A 14157-nucleotide genomic window follows, 5' to 3' on the forward strand; every position below is an offset into this window, starting at 1 on the left:
ACAAAAAATGAGAATTCAAATTTCAGATTGACTTCATTGACTCCTTGATATGCTCACTATAAACATACTTTCAGAGCTTCTTGCTTAAATGAAAAAAAAAGGTTCAGATAATAGATTAGAGGTTAATTAGGCTTCATACCTTCTTACCTTAAAATGTTTGCTTTATCTGGGAGATTAAAAATGGTGTTGCTTATTAAGGCTCCATCATGATTATGTGAACTGCGAGTGAGTTAACGGAACATAAATTGACCACAGACCCGTGGAAAACCTGCCTCATTGCATGGCGAGATAAAGGCATAATCCTTTCCACGCTTTGTACAGTTGTCAACAGCCGTGGAGATTATGGAGAGAATTTGATACGAACACAAACAACCGCCCCGTCTCACCCTGCAGGGCAGAATGATTTCTTTGCCCACTTTCTATCACTTCAACTTCACTTGTTTTTTTTATCCCACCGTCTTTGTTTTTCCACATCATCAACAGCGCCTCACTTCTACGCTGTCAAACACAGACAAGCCGCTGCAACAACTGTGGGGGGGGAAACAAGACATGTTTTCAACACTGATAAGTCTAAAACACATCAGGATGATGGGTGTCTCTCTTTTCCCCAGAACATCACAGGTTACTGTATTATTATTCTGCATTTACAAGTAGATTCCTGGCTGGGAAGTGTCCAGTACAGCTTACTGATAAACAACAATAGAGTCGAGTTGCCTGGAAGTGTTGGTGCCACAGGGAACAGAGTCACAATGCTGGATTCTTTTGCAGAGAGGAGAGCAATTCAGATGCATAGATGGTAGCTATACTGTGGATGGCAATGGGACCACATTGCTTCCAAATAGGTCAATTTAAACCAATAGACGGTGATGCAGGCAACACAAGACATGCCTGTAGGTGAGCATTAATAGGTCAGAGATTTCTCACAGCAAATCCTTTTTAAAAAAAAGCAGAAGGCAATTGAAAGAAAATATATATATCAAATGCAGAGGATAAGCAATACAAAAGCAAATCCCATAATGTGAGGCCCTCTTTCTCTCAGTTACTATTAAATAACGTGTTTCTCAGTGCTCTGTCATTCTATCCAGAGCAACACCTGTAGCGTTTTAAAGAAAATGAAAAGGATTTCAAAGCTAAAGCCGGTGAGCAATTGTGACTTTTGTCAAGAGATGAAAAGACATTCAGAGGGCCATGGTGCCTTTCAGTGTACGTAGCATAAGCTTCTTCCAGAATCACACAAGAAGCTCTAAAGAAAAGCAATACGGTCGGAAGCCGAAACTAATCTTCGATAATGTGGTCAATGTGTAGACTGTGCAAAATAACGGACCATGTTCTGAGACAACATGAATAAAAAATACCTGCACACCGAGTTCACACTCGTGGCTTTACTCATTCCTCAACTGGTGTCAGATATAAGCTGAGCAAAAAGCAGCTGAGGTTTAAATACTGTTGAATAAAGCATTAAGCAAGGCTGGAGGGACACTTTGTGCATTTCTAAAACTTGGTGTGTTGGCAGGACTTTGGTTGCAACAACAGCAGCAGAGGAGGCTGCATCCACTGAAAGGCTTTGGAATAAAGAAATTCATTATGACTACAGGAGGTGTGGAGGCGCACCAGCAGTTTCGCAAGCGAGTTGGCCTCCGAAGGAGTCGTGCGGATTTATTAGGTAAAAGAATACAAAAAGAGGAGGCACACAGTTTGTTGCTGACTCTGCAACTCCGAGGCAAATAAAAGAATACTGTGAGCTCTGAGTGGCGGTGGGAAAATGCGTCCCTGCAGGTATTGATGTTAAATTCATGAACACGGATGATATGGATCGTTATCACATTCAAGGATGAGGAGAAAGTCGGATGTGCTGGACTTTGAAGGTAACGCAGCAGTTAGATGGAAACTGGCCGATATGCTGCTATAATCAGGGTGAAGATTAAACGGCGGCTCCGTGTCAGAGTTTGCACAAATCTGACTTTGAGAATTCAAGGCACAATTCCTTTGTTGCCTCCACTGCTGTCAACTCCAGAGGAGGCGAGAGGCGGGGAGGCTTTGCATCTCATCCTCCCCAGAAATGTGATTCAACCAGTAAACAAAATGTACAGTTTCTACTGTGGTTTATCTATATTCACTTTTTCAATTCTGCTGAAAGGTTCAGAGTGCATTCGTGTGCATTCATTTGGGATTATTTATGCATTTATGCTCACGTGTGTCTGGTCCATACTTGTGCCCACGCATACTTATGAGTGCAATTACGCATGTGTGAATGTATGGGTGCATGCAGCGAGTGACTGGTCAGTGGGGGGATAGAGTTTGGACGATGGGGGATGGTGATGGGATGCATTCTGGGGGTGGAGTGGTGGGGGATGGGGTTAACAGGAACAGGGTGGAGGAGGATCGGGATGCATGACGGGTAAGAGCAATAGCAGCGTTTTAAGATATTTACACCTGTTCTTTGAGGTTCAACTACAAGCAGCAGGCAGGTTGGATATAAGGTGACACTGGCATGACAAATAAGGAGCTGCGGCAAAGGTTTCCTCCTGCATATTTCATAACCGTGGTCTGTTGCACACATTCAGTCACTAAACACTTGGGCTTGGCCTTGTGTTGTAAAATAATAAATTATGAATAAAAGTAGAATAAAGACAGGAGACCATCCATTCAACCATTTAGAAACATGTAAACAAATGCATACACACTTAATAGTCAACAAGAAACAAACTGTGTCATTCCCGCACAGGATTTGCTGTGTGTACAAGCTAAATCCTTACCGCAATCTCCCCCTGTGCAGCATATGTTGTGCAGGTTTACACTTCACTGCGCACTACAATGTCTGTCCCTCTGTCTTTAAGCCTCCTCAGATGTAGAAACAGAAAGGGTTTACAGCGACCCCTGAGAATGACTTCAATAGTAACACATTAATTAAATATTGCCAGAGAGGCACAGTGTGCCGGAGAACCGCTTCTCCACATCAAACAGGGTAAAAGTTGAACAACTACGATGCTTAGCCAATCAGTGGGTCCAACACTACTGATGCAAGTGCAGAGACAAATCTCACTCGGCCTCATCCGCCTGCCCACGCAGATACAGCACACATGAGGAAAAAAAAAATGGACACCGTGTGAAGGCCACTCTCTAACATAATGGCAAGTAATGCTGGACTGTCATAATCATCAAATGGTGGGTTGACAGTAGTCTCAGCTTAAAAGGCTTTCAGCAGGAGTGTTTTCCCTCGAACTCTGTGTCAGAAGCTCTGCTTGATGGAAAAAACACAGGGGGTAATAAAAACCTCCCTGACAATTTCCTATTTCATTCATAAAGGAAACACTGAGGAACTAAAGCCTGATAGAGTAATGATTTTCTGCAAACATCACGGGTAGGGGTGTGTGTCTGTGTGTGAGAGAGAGAGAGAGAGAGAGAGAGAGAGAGAGAGAGAGAGAGAGAGAGAGAGAGAGAGAGAGAGAGAGAGAGAGAGAGAGAGAGAGAGAGAGAGAGAGAGAGAGAGAGAGAGAGAGAGAGAGAGAGAGAGAGAGAGAGAGAGAGAGAGGCAGTGACACATGAATGTTTTAGAAGTTAGGATGCTCCAAATTACGGGCTTTCTTTGGCATGCCCAAGGACTCGTCCTGCTGGCCTCAGAAACAGGGCGACAATGGCAACACCTCCAGAATAACACCAAGGAACCATGAGGTGTTGGTATACAACAGGTCTATGTGCGTGGGAGTAAGAGACTGAAACAAACAAAAGACTGAGCGAGAGGTATGAGGAGAGATGCAGAGTATATATGTATTCATGTGTGGGGAGGTGCAGGAATTCCTCCCGAGCCACAATTAACCTAGACACAAAACAACATTGCTGCATGGCAAACATGCAGGGCTTGGATTCAGCTTTGGCACAACTTCCCTGGTTTCAGCGCAAGCAGCCTTCCAAAATATAGGCCACGGGCACGCAGTCATAAAGGAAACTGGAATGTTATGATTTCTGCGCAGAACAACACATCCAAAATACCTGTCAGAGCGTTGTGCTGTGCACTAAACCGACGCGCCACGCGATCCGTCTCTCAGCCGGACAGCGTCTTATTTGAAGATTGGAAAATGGTTCCACCCAATCAACCGTCATTTAAAAAAGCATGCTTGTTGAGCTAAATATACACACACATATATATATATATATATATGAAATCACCCTGGGCCTAAGGCACACCCACACACATGCCTGATCTCCACTCAAAACGTGATTTTATTTGTGCCTCTTTGTTAACTCTGAAAGCTTTAATAGCTCCCTAAAAATAAGACACTGTCCTGTATAATGAGAAAATAGAGAAAACGCTAATAGGATAGCAAATCCACCATAAAAGAAATATTAAATTATGAGAGGGCAGAGACCCATGGGAAATATGGGTGCCTTTTCAGGTTCATAACGTTTAACATTTTTAGCTTCGGCTTCAATACACATTCCAGTCATGAACAGACCATTAAGGCAAGCTTTCATGGGTAGCTGATGGGAGCAGTTCCAGCTATTGTCTCTATATGAAATTAATGATATAAAGAAATAGTATGTCTTTTTTTTTTTTTAACCCTTTTCATGGATTAAAAAAAACAGTCAATAGTCTATGCGATTCAAAGAATACAATAGGATGCTTTAAGGTTTTAGTACACATTTTCACAGTTAATTGCTCTTGGTGGTTGGCATTGGGAATGGGGGGAGGGGGGGTTGCAGTGACCTAATTAAGCTTTTATTATTTTGTTCTATTTTTATATCATTGTCACAGGTTATTGCCATTTGGTAATATTTGCATAAGAGCCCAATCATCACAGGTGTTTTTTTTCTCACTTAACAGAGCTTATATGTCTTCATTTCTCCACTGTTTTTACACTTACGACAGTTTTCTTCATCACTGTTGTCTGAGCAGTCGTCATCGTCGTCGCACCTCCAGATGGTCGGTATACACCTTTTGTTGTTGCACTGAAACTGTCCATCCTCACACTCATCCGTTGCTGGAAGAAGAAGAAAAAAACATGAGGGGAGAACAGCACCCAGATGGATCAGCAACAAACGGACATCGCGGAGTAGTAACCGCTTGTAGTTCAACTGTAATTTGCAAATGAATGCCTAATTGATATTCAGCATTCATTCAGGTCAATTGGCTGAGGCGCTGGGAGCGTCATGCTCCCTGTTTTCTTTCTATCTACTTTATTGTGATAATTAAAAGCTGCCTAGGGAGGAGGAGGAGGAGGAGGAGGAGGAGGAGGAAACCGCAGCAGAAGAGGCCCCGTGTCTGCCGGACACAATTCTCCACAACATAGAGACAAAGATTCAGTCTGGGCTACTACAGCTACCTCTGATGCAGTATGGACGCTCACAGCCGGGAAACACATGACAGATGCTGAACCCCGAATCAATTCATTCGGAGACCAAACTATCACACATTAAAATCAAACAAGTCATGTCCTTACGTTATAACATAAAGAGAAGTATGTTTGTCTTTTTTTCTCCTCTTAGTAACAAACGCACAAGCGCGTGTGAGTAACCGGCAGCGCTTCCAATCTCTCACCTCCACATCCCCCCCCCCCCCCCCCCCCCCCCCTCGCCCCCCCCTCCATCACTCACCCACACACACGGTTTATATTTTATTTCATAAACGTCTCACACGCTGGGGGGGGAAACCACACACTGACCTTCCGAGAAATGAAGCCTCAGGACAAACGAATGAAAAAGTAGCAACGTCCTTATATCCGTCCACATTTCTGAAGGAGGTGATGGAGCTCATTCACATCCACAAAACAAAGCCCAAGAGCCGCTCTTGTTGTAACGCTGCGACGCTGCCGCCTGCCTCTCCGCTGTGAGACACCCCCTCTCTCCGCCTCACTGGCTGCCCGGTGCGTGACGACAGCGCGTGGGGCGGGGAGAAGAGTAGAATAGTGTAGAATAGAATTGTTGTAGTGTTTATATTTACTGTATTTTTTTTCCTCCTTGAAATTGGAGACAAAACGAGGTCCATGTCGCAGCTGTTCCGAAGCTTTCGATCAGTATGATAACAGCAGCTGAAGGAGCCTTCGTTTGATATTGAATGATACTACTGTTGAAAGCTCCACATTAGAATAGAATAGAGTAGAACAGAATAGAAGAAAAAAAAACAGACAGAGCAACAAGTAATTTATGCAATGGATTTGAGCAAAGTATTATAAATAATGTAAGTTAAAATAACTCGAGTAAATATTTAACTCAAGTATTGATTACTTGAATTCAATAGGAAACATGGCTGGGTATAATACTCCCCTGATATTGTGATATTCTTGATCTAATTGTATTCCCTACTGAAATTATATGAAATCTTTACATTCATACATGCAGACTCAGGCTTTAATTGCAACACATTTTCTGTGTTACACTGTAGTGTGAGGATGGCAAATTGATATGCAGGTTAAGTGAAAATAAATAATAATAAAAAACGACTTACTTGCACATCTACAGACAACATTAACATTCAAGCCATCGTCTTATCCCTATCCTAGCAACACATCCATAACCACAGTTAAAGACAATACAACCTTGCAAGACACTAGCACTGCAGTCAACACTGTGATGGAAATGTTGTGAGACTGAAGAAGAAGCCGCAAGAGACTGTCACTGTCGTAGGCTGAAGGTTTATTGAATCTTGAATTCAAGGCGAACCGATCAACTGCGATTCAAGGGGTACATGTGGTCACAAATGCATAGCCACCCTTAATTCTGAAGGTTACTGCTTTTCGAGGGGTATTTAACCTCTGCTGGATGTACAGAAACAATTACCAAACATGGTATCTTCTCCTCTCAGCTACACTTGCATACAGTTGTCGCTAAGCCTTAAATGCGGACATAAGCATACCTAATCAGAGGTCAAAATGCACGTTCTCCAGATCACAGGCAGAACAGTCAATCGGTAAATCAGCAGCCTCTGGAGATGCCTGGGGCCGAAGGCTCCGCTCTATCTACTTAAGAGAGTGTTGTTCTTCCAACAAGCCAAGGAGTGTGTATGCATGTTGATATTTTAAGTGTCCTGTGTCCTTGATGCAGGAACGCAAAAAGGGAGAGAGGGAGCTGCTATCAATCCAAAGCCTTGTAGTCAGTCAGTCCAAAAGGGGGTATATGCTGTGCTTTCCAATACTACCATACTATTTAGTATGCCACAAACAGATTTAACGTGTCCCGATTACATTGTATGTCAAATTCAGTATGCCAAAACAACCAGGATGTCCCACTGCATCCGGTCGCATCTTGCAGTGTGCAAACCAGCAAGATTTTCTGGTTATTCCGACTCACAAAGGATTTAGAATGATTCATAAAACACATGAAAGCAGAGCAATGCAAGCATATAGGCTATATTACACACCTGGTTTATGTTTATTCATCAACCATTTCTTTTAACTTTGCTTATTGTATTATTTGACAATTACCTCTTGTCTCGTAAGGTAAGAGCCCGGAATATATTCAAATTCAGGGAGTAAAACCTTCTTTTTTTTTTTAACACAATTGTACACGACAAGTTTTAGTGTCATGAAGGTAAAGTGATATGTTGCTACAAACTGCTGTCCCATTTGTGTTTATACCATTTCAAGCACTTGCAGCCTCTCACACTCCATTTACCAGGTGACGTCAGTTAAGTCCCTGAATGTTCATGCCTTAAGGACATTGGGATACATGCAACAGTGCTTTCTTGTTAGGGCAGCCGCAGTCTGTACTAAAAGTACAAACAAAAAGTAAGCAATTTTGAACGCAGCCATACTACTCTGGGCCGTAACAAAGATCATTAACTGACAGTGACACTTAATTAGCGTATGTGGCTTAGCAAAGTAAGCATTCCATTCTCAATCAAAAGTAATGCATTTGAATGCAGCATTTATCCAGATAATCAGTGTAGGTTACTAATACTTATCAAGAAAGTACAACTCTGAGGGAATGTGTAAGCTAGGCCAACAAGTGTGTGAGCAAGAGTGAGAAAAAGAGAAAGTGGGCCCTGGGGTTGTCCATGTCACACCCACTGAGCCAGCGAAATCAATTTTGGATCATGACGGACTGGTAATAGTGGTACAGCGGAGTGGACCGGCAGGAGCAGATATGAAGGGATCAGGAGGTCAAGCAATTTTAGTGTCCCCGTGGTGTTATTGTGTTCACTTTGGGTGGAGTAATTTGGAAAAGTAGCCAGCTAGAAGTCTACTCAGGGACTTGGCAGTGGATCCACACACATAACAAATTCTTAAATCCTTCATGAATGCTGATGAAGAGCAGAGGGAGGTGAAACTCATGGGACAATATGGCTTCAGTGAGGCAGAAACCAGCGCTCTGGGCCCCACCTGTTTTAGCATCGACACAAGTCTCTTGTACAGTAGCGTATCCTGTTCAACAACCCCATTATTAATATACCCCCCCCACGTGCAATAACGTGAGGTGATTCTCATCTATATGCAAATGATGCTAAAGTGAACTGTAGGCTATAAGGTTTCTCAGTGGCAGCAGCAACAGGAAAAAGGCCCCCTGCACCTCTTCCATTAACTCCATTATTGCTCTTAATAAACACAATGAGGTAACACTCGTGCGCAGATAAAAGTGCATCGGTAGTATTTACAAGGCCTACTGGCTTCCAGCCAGAGCAAACAAAGCTGTCTTTCAAATCTAGGCCACGAACATTGCTGACAGCATAATCAGTCATTTTAATGGAGATAAGCCGAAGGATAACTTAATCTTCCTCCCGACCTCAACATATAGTAAAAACACACACAGACACTGGCATACACGTACACAGTGTAGCCTATTCACTGCCAATAAAGCCACGACACCGAGGAGAGAGGAAAAAATAATCGGGGGCCTGTTGTTATGGTTGCATGGCAACCATCCAGGAAGAATGAGGCAGTAGGAGCAGACCAAAAGATTAAAAAAAACAGTTGAGAGTTGTAGTCTTTAAATCTGTATATTAGAAATATAAAAATGTGATATTTGCTTGTTTCCAGACCCGGAAAAGCTAAAGCTAAAATATCCCAACACAGACTATACTATATATATTCAGCAGAAGTCTCTTCGAGATGAAACCCTCAGTACTGCAAGCTATCAGACAAATGACTTGAGAATCACTAAGTCTTTAGTTTTTAGAGTAATTGTCTGTCTCCTTAGGGTGTATGATCCCCATCATGCAATACAGACTTACTATGAGACACGTACAGACCTAGTTGTTTTTAGTAATAGCTCACCTACTGTAGATGTTGCACCTTAAAAGATAATCATAAAATGTAAATTACAGTATGTGTTATCATTTGTGCCCCATCTGCCTTGCTCAAGTGAAAAATAAAGCAACGGATAATTGATGTAGCCCAAGCAATGTTTTTGGTTTCGTTGCAAATCTGATTCTCACCCATCAGAGATAACACGCACTAAATTGAATTTACAGTCAATTTGCTGTGAGCAGTGAGTCATGAGAAATGCTTTTAGCACACTGAGGATTAAGCAGGAGGCAGAGTATATGTGATAGAGAGAGAGAGAGACTGTCAATCAACTGAAATATGCAAATCCTAGAACATATACAAGAGCAGATCTTGTTCTGGTCTCAGTGCCCAGTCCACTAGCACTTTTAATGTTACTGTCAAACATCCTGTGACTTGTACGGCTCCAAAATCCAGGAAGCTGCTTTTGTTTTTGCCACTGTGGCAAAAACAAAAAGACCAAAAGGAAATCAAAGTAAAATGTTTCTCTGCCATCTAAAGAAATTCCAGAATTGAGAAAACAGACCTATACATTTATTTAAATAAAAAATGAAACAAGACTATCAACAGTATCACTAGCAGCTTTGTGTTTTTGACACAGCGGTGCTTTGAGCTAAATGCAAATGTCATCATGCTAACATGCTCACAATGCTAATATGCTAATACTTAAAACCACAAAAGTTTAGTTGAGGCTGAAGGGAATGTTGTTAATTTTGCAGGTATTTGGTCATAATCCAAGGTTTTAACAAATTACATGTACTTGATGCTCTGGATTAAAGGTCCCGGGATCACCAACGTTGTCTCAATTCATCCAGAGGGGAACATGAAGGTGTTGAACAATTTTCAAGGCAACCCGTCCAATAGTTGTCGATCACTCAAAACCACGTGTCAACCCGGCGCAAGAGGACAAGTCAACAGATCACCAGCTCAGTAGGCTTGGGGACTGTAACTCTCGTTCAATATTTTGGGTATTGAGTTATAGTTGTGAAGAGGCAACTCTAGCTGAGCAGAGGTTTGTGTGACATGTAATGCAATAGCTGTCTACTTCCTCACAAATTGATACACTGCAGATGAAATATATATTATCTTGTAGGGTACAGCACTCAAGGTTTTTTGACAGTCTGTCAGATCAGTTGCTTTACTGATATGAAGTCACTCCATCACACATCTCCTGAGTGACATCTGGTTAAACTCAGGCTCTAAAAAAAAAAAAGAAATCAGGATTGGTAAGGTTTGTCTGTGTTTGCGCAGTGTGTCCATCTGTTGTCAGGGGCCTCAGAAATTGGCAGCAGGTCCTCTCCATTTGTCACAGCATCCAGACTGGATGATGTGCCACATTTCCTCCACATTCTGGATTCAAGAGAGGCTTCCACCATCCTCACATACAGTCACATCAATCATGGAAATCAGCAGTTCCTTTTACACGTGAGCAGCATTTCAGTAAATAGTGTGACTTCTATTCTGGCCACATTTCTTATTTAATGAACCTTTAGGGAACATTTGCTGAGCCCCCCCAGCTGTTCTCTGCTCTGCATACACACAAGCTGCAGTTACAGAGTCGCTATCCACCCATGGCCTCCGAGCACTGAAGCAATTAGGTTTCTGTACCTTGCTCAAGAACACCTCAACAGCTGCTTTTGAGAGATGAGAGAGCCGGGTTTGTTTCCTCCCACCTTTCACCAGCTGGTTGAGGGGAAACTGGAACAGCGATGCTCTGGTCACAAGCCCTGTTTGTCTAACCCAGTGGTCTGCAGCTATGAGATTAGTTCATCCTCTCTGGTTGATGTCGCACCTGTCAGTGAAATCAGCTGCTGGAGTGTCGGGCCAGAATGAGAAACTGTTCACACAAATCTCTCTCTATGAGACATTCTTGGACACCAATTTGTCAGAAAGCAGAGAGCGAACTGCTGCAGGTTTGTGGAGGCTGCAGTTTCTGCTCAACACGCAGCCCTCTTCTTTAATCTTAACCACAACAAACAATCCCTTTTTTTAAGCCGCAAAGCAGAATTTTATCCTTCCTCCACACACCCAGTTTGAAACCAAAAGTGTAAAAACGTATTGAATTTTATTGTCGATTGGCTTCTTAAATAAGTGATATTGAAGGATGTATTTAAGCTTTGTATATATTCACAGTGTATGTATCAAACATGAATACAAGAATTGCATAAGCTAATTTGCTTAAGATAAAAAAAGAGGATTTTTGAGAGTCTTCAGTGGCATCTATAGCCACTTCAGTGTTAATGCTCTGGGTGGGCGTCTGTCTGAACTGGAAACTGAAGGTGGGAAGTCTTATGACATCTACACAGCGGTGGAATGAAATTATAGTTAAATTATAGTTACTCAATTAAGTGCAATTTTTAATTTCTAAAAATTGGGGTTTTCTCATCTGTTATAAGTTATTCTTCTACTCCACTACTACTCTTGACCACATTTAGATGTTAATGCATTTCTTTTACTGCATCATTTAATTAAATAAAAGGTCTGAGTACTTCTTCTAGCACTGCATGTATGTACAACTGTACAGGTTGCAGTCTAAACCTAGATGCTGCTGCCCTCTACAGGTTGATCCTTTTATCAACACTCGTTTTCTATAGGAATACAGATGTTTTACACATATTTATGAACAAAAAATATATGTTATAGATCCCTGGTCCAATTAAATGAATAGAGTCAATATTGTTTTACTCAAATATGTGTCTTACGGTCAACTTTTGAAGCACATTTACAATTTTTTTTTACCATTTTTGTTGATTTGGATCTGTATTCTATATATTGATAATGAACCAGTGACTTTGACGTCTTTAATCTTTATGGAGGTTTGAGGGTGCACTACAGGAATCATTGTCCTTTTTAAAATCAATAGTCCAGATGTTTGGACAGACAATTGTAAAGTGACAATAAATTACAAAACATGTTGGTGTCCAAACACATTTAATCACACATCTGTGTCTTCCATTTGTTTATCAATGTTCTACATCCAGTGAGCCCTTCTGGAGTCCCTCCCAGAATGCAACAGGCATCACGAGGCTAGCAGCTAAACATACACATTTACCAGCTGTTCACTACTGAAGTTGCCTAGCAACTGATGGTGCAGCAAAGGTGAGGGCAATGATTTGTAACGATTGAGTCGTTTTTATAACATACCAATATGTCCTTCCTTATGTCTTGATTTGAGTGTCAAAATAACATGGTTACTTGTTGCTACCTTGTGGTTGATGGGAGTCACTGTAACTCCATTGGATTCACTTATTTCCTTTCCTATAAAAAGTAACCGGTACTTAAGCTAAATAATTGTCTGGATGGATTGATGGTCACCCACAAAACAAATCCCATTCCAGCACTCATTCATATGGTCATTGTAACAAATGGTGTCCTTGAGGGTTTAAGATCAGGCTCCTAGGAAATGTACATTTCATCCAGACTTATGGCACAAAGTCATTCCAATGAAGTCGTCTGTATGTGAAATACTGTAGAAAAAGAGGTGCAAGTCATTTTCCAATAATACAATTTATTGTAACACTAAAAAGCAGATAGAACAGCAGCAATTGCAATACAATCTGATAATGTAGACTGTCAAGGACCAACTGCAGGCAGAAAACAGTGTCAGCACTTTGTAAAACCAAGGATATAACATCCGTCCGTCCGTCTGTCTGTTTGATTGGTATTAGTTCAGTAATAAGTTCACTCTGTCTGCATGGTTTCATTCAGTTTGGTACAGAACTAAGCACGGGTTGTAATGTTACAGGAACAGGTGTGGCGTTTAATGTCTTTCAGTAAGCTGGATGTAATATATCACAGCTGAGCTGACAGGCGCCTGCAGGCACCAGAGAGGGCCTTTGTGTATATGTGCTGAACACCTCAACGTCCTCATATAACACCTGAAGTCATGGGGACTGCATGTTATATTTACATCTCAAAATCTGAATCTGATCATCTCAAAATCCAGAAGAGTAGCCTCAACTAAAGAGAATGTATTGGAAATCACATACTATCACATAAATATTTGCAGTTAAACATATTGACATTGCAATTAAAGTCCTCTTCATTGCAAGTACTTTGTAGCACAATTTGTATGTAGTTAACTGCGGACCGGCCCAGTTTTTCCATTCTTTGTTCAGCAGCCTATAAAACTTCTCTAACCGGTTGGTTGTTCATCCAACCACAGAAAGAATTTTATGCATTTTTCTGTTGTTGCTTGCGAAACAAAGGTAACAAGGAGGCACCCTCAAGCAATACAAAGTCAATACACGATGATGAATTATTTTCTCCTTTGGTGCGGGCAGAACTTATATGCACACTCAGTGTGGCAATTTTTGGTTACCTCAAAATAATGTGCTCATTGTGATATGTGTACCCTTTGCCAAAATGACGAGGATCGAATGTAGTGTAAAATGTCACATGCTTGTGCAGTAACATAATGTGCAATGTTTGTTTTGAGGGCTCTGAGCCTGAACCTGAGCAGACACCATCCCTTTAATTCTAGCGCCATCTGCTGTAACTCTCCCAACATCGCAGGTATGACACAGCCCGTGTGATTCCCATAGCTCAAGACCACGTCCCAGCCTTCATTCAATTGGCCTTGCCATGGTCCATAGACCCAATCCCAATGTCCCCCCTAAAGCCTTAAACCCTGAACCCTCTACCGACGTCACCTGGTAAGTGGTTGAGTGTGAGAGGCTGTGAGGGCTTGGAATGGTGTAAATACGAACGGGACAGCACTTTGCTGCAACATATCACGTTACCATGACCATGTCAAAAACATGATGTACAATTGTGGGTATTTATTTTATATTTTTTACTCCCTGATTTGAACGTCTTCCAGGCTCTTTTTCCTCACAAGATCTATTTACTCATTTTTGTCAAAACAGCTTCAATGACAAAATCAAATAAATAGATATCCTCTGATTTCATGTTTTTTTTTGTTCCATCTTTAATCCTTAAT

General features: G+C 41.6%; 1 protein-coding gene across 1 annotated transcript in view; it reads right to left on the reverse strand.

Annotated features, from left to right (window-relative positions):
- The window catches only part of LOC306706636 (low-density lipoprotein receptor-related protein 8-like), a gene marked incomplete at both ends in the record, with an annotated part of 65225 nt that extends 59498 nt beyond the window's left edge, over positions 1–5727 (reverse strand). The window contains 2 exons of the mRNA XM_079173784.1: positions 4863–4979; positions 5661–5727. Of these exons, the coding sequence (XP_079029910.1) occupies positions 4863–4979; positions 5661–5727 (184 nt within the window). The remainder of the gene's footprint in view (positions 1–4862; positions 4980–5660) is intronic.
- Positions 5728–14157: the final 8430 nt, after the last annotated feature.

Source organism: Pholis gunnellus, assembly GCF_910591455.1.
Source record: "Pholis gunnellus genome assembly, chromosome: 14".
Lineage (NCBI taxonomy): Eukaryota > Metazoa > Chordata > Actinopteri > Perciformes > Pholidae > Pholis > Pholis gunnellus.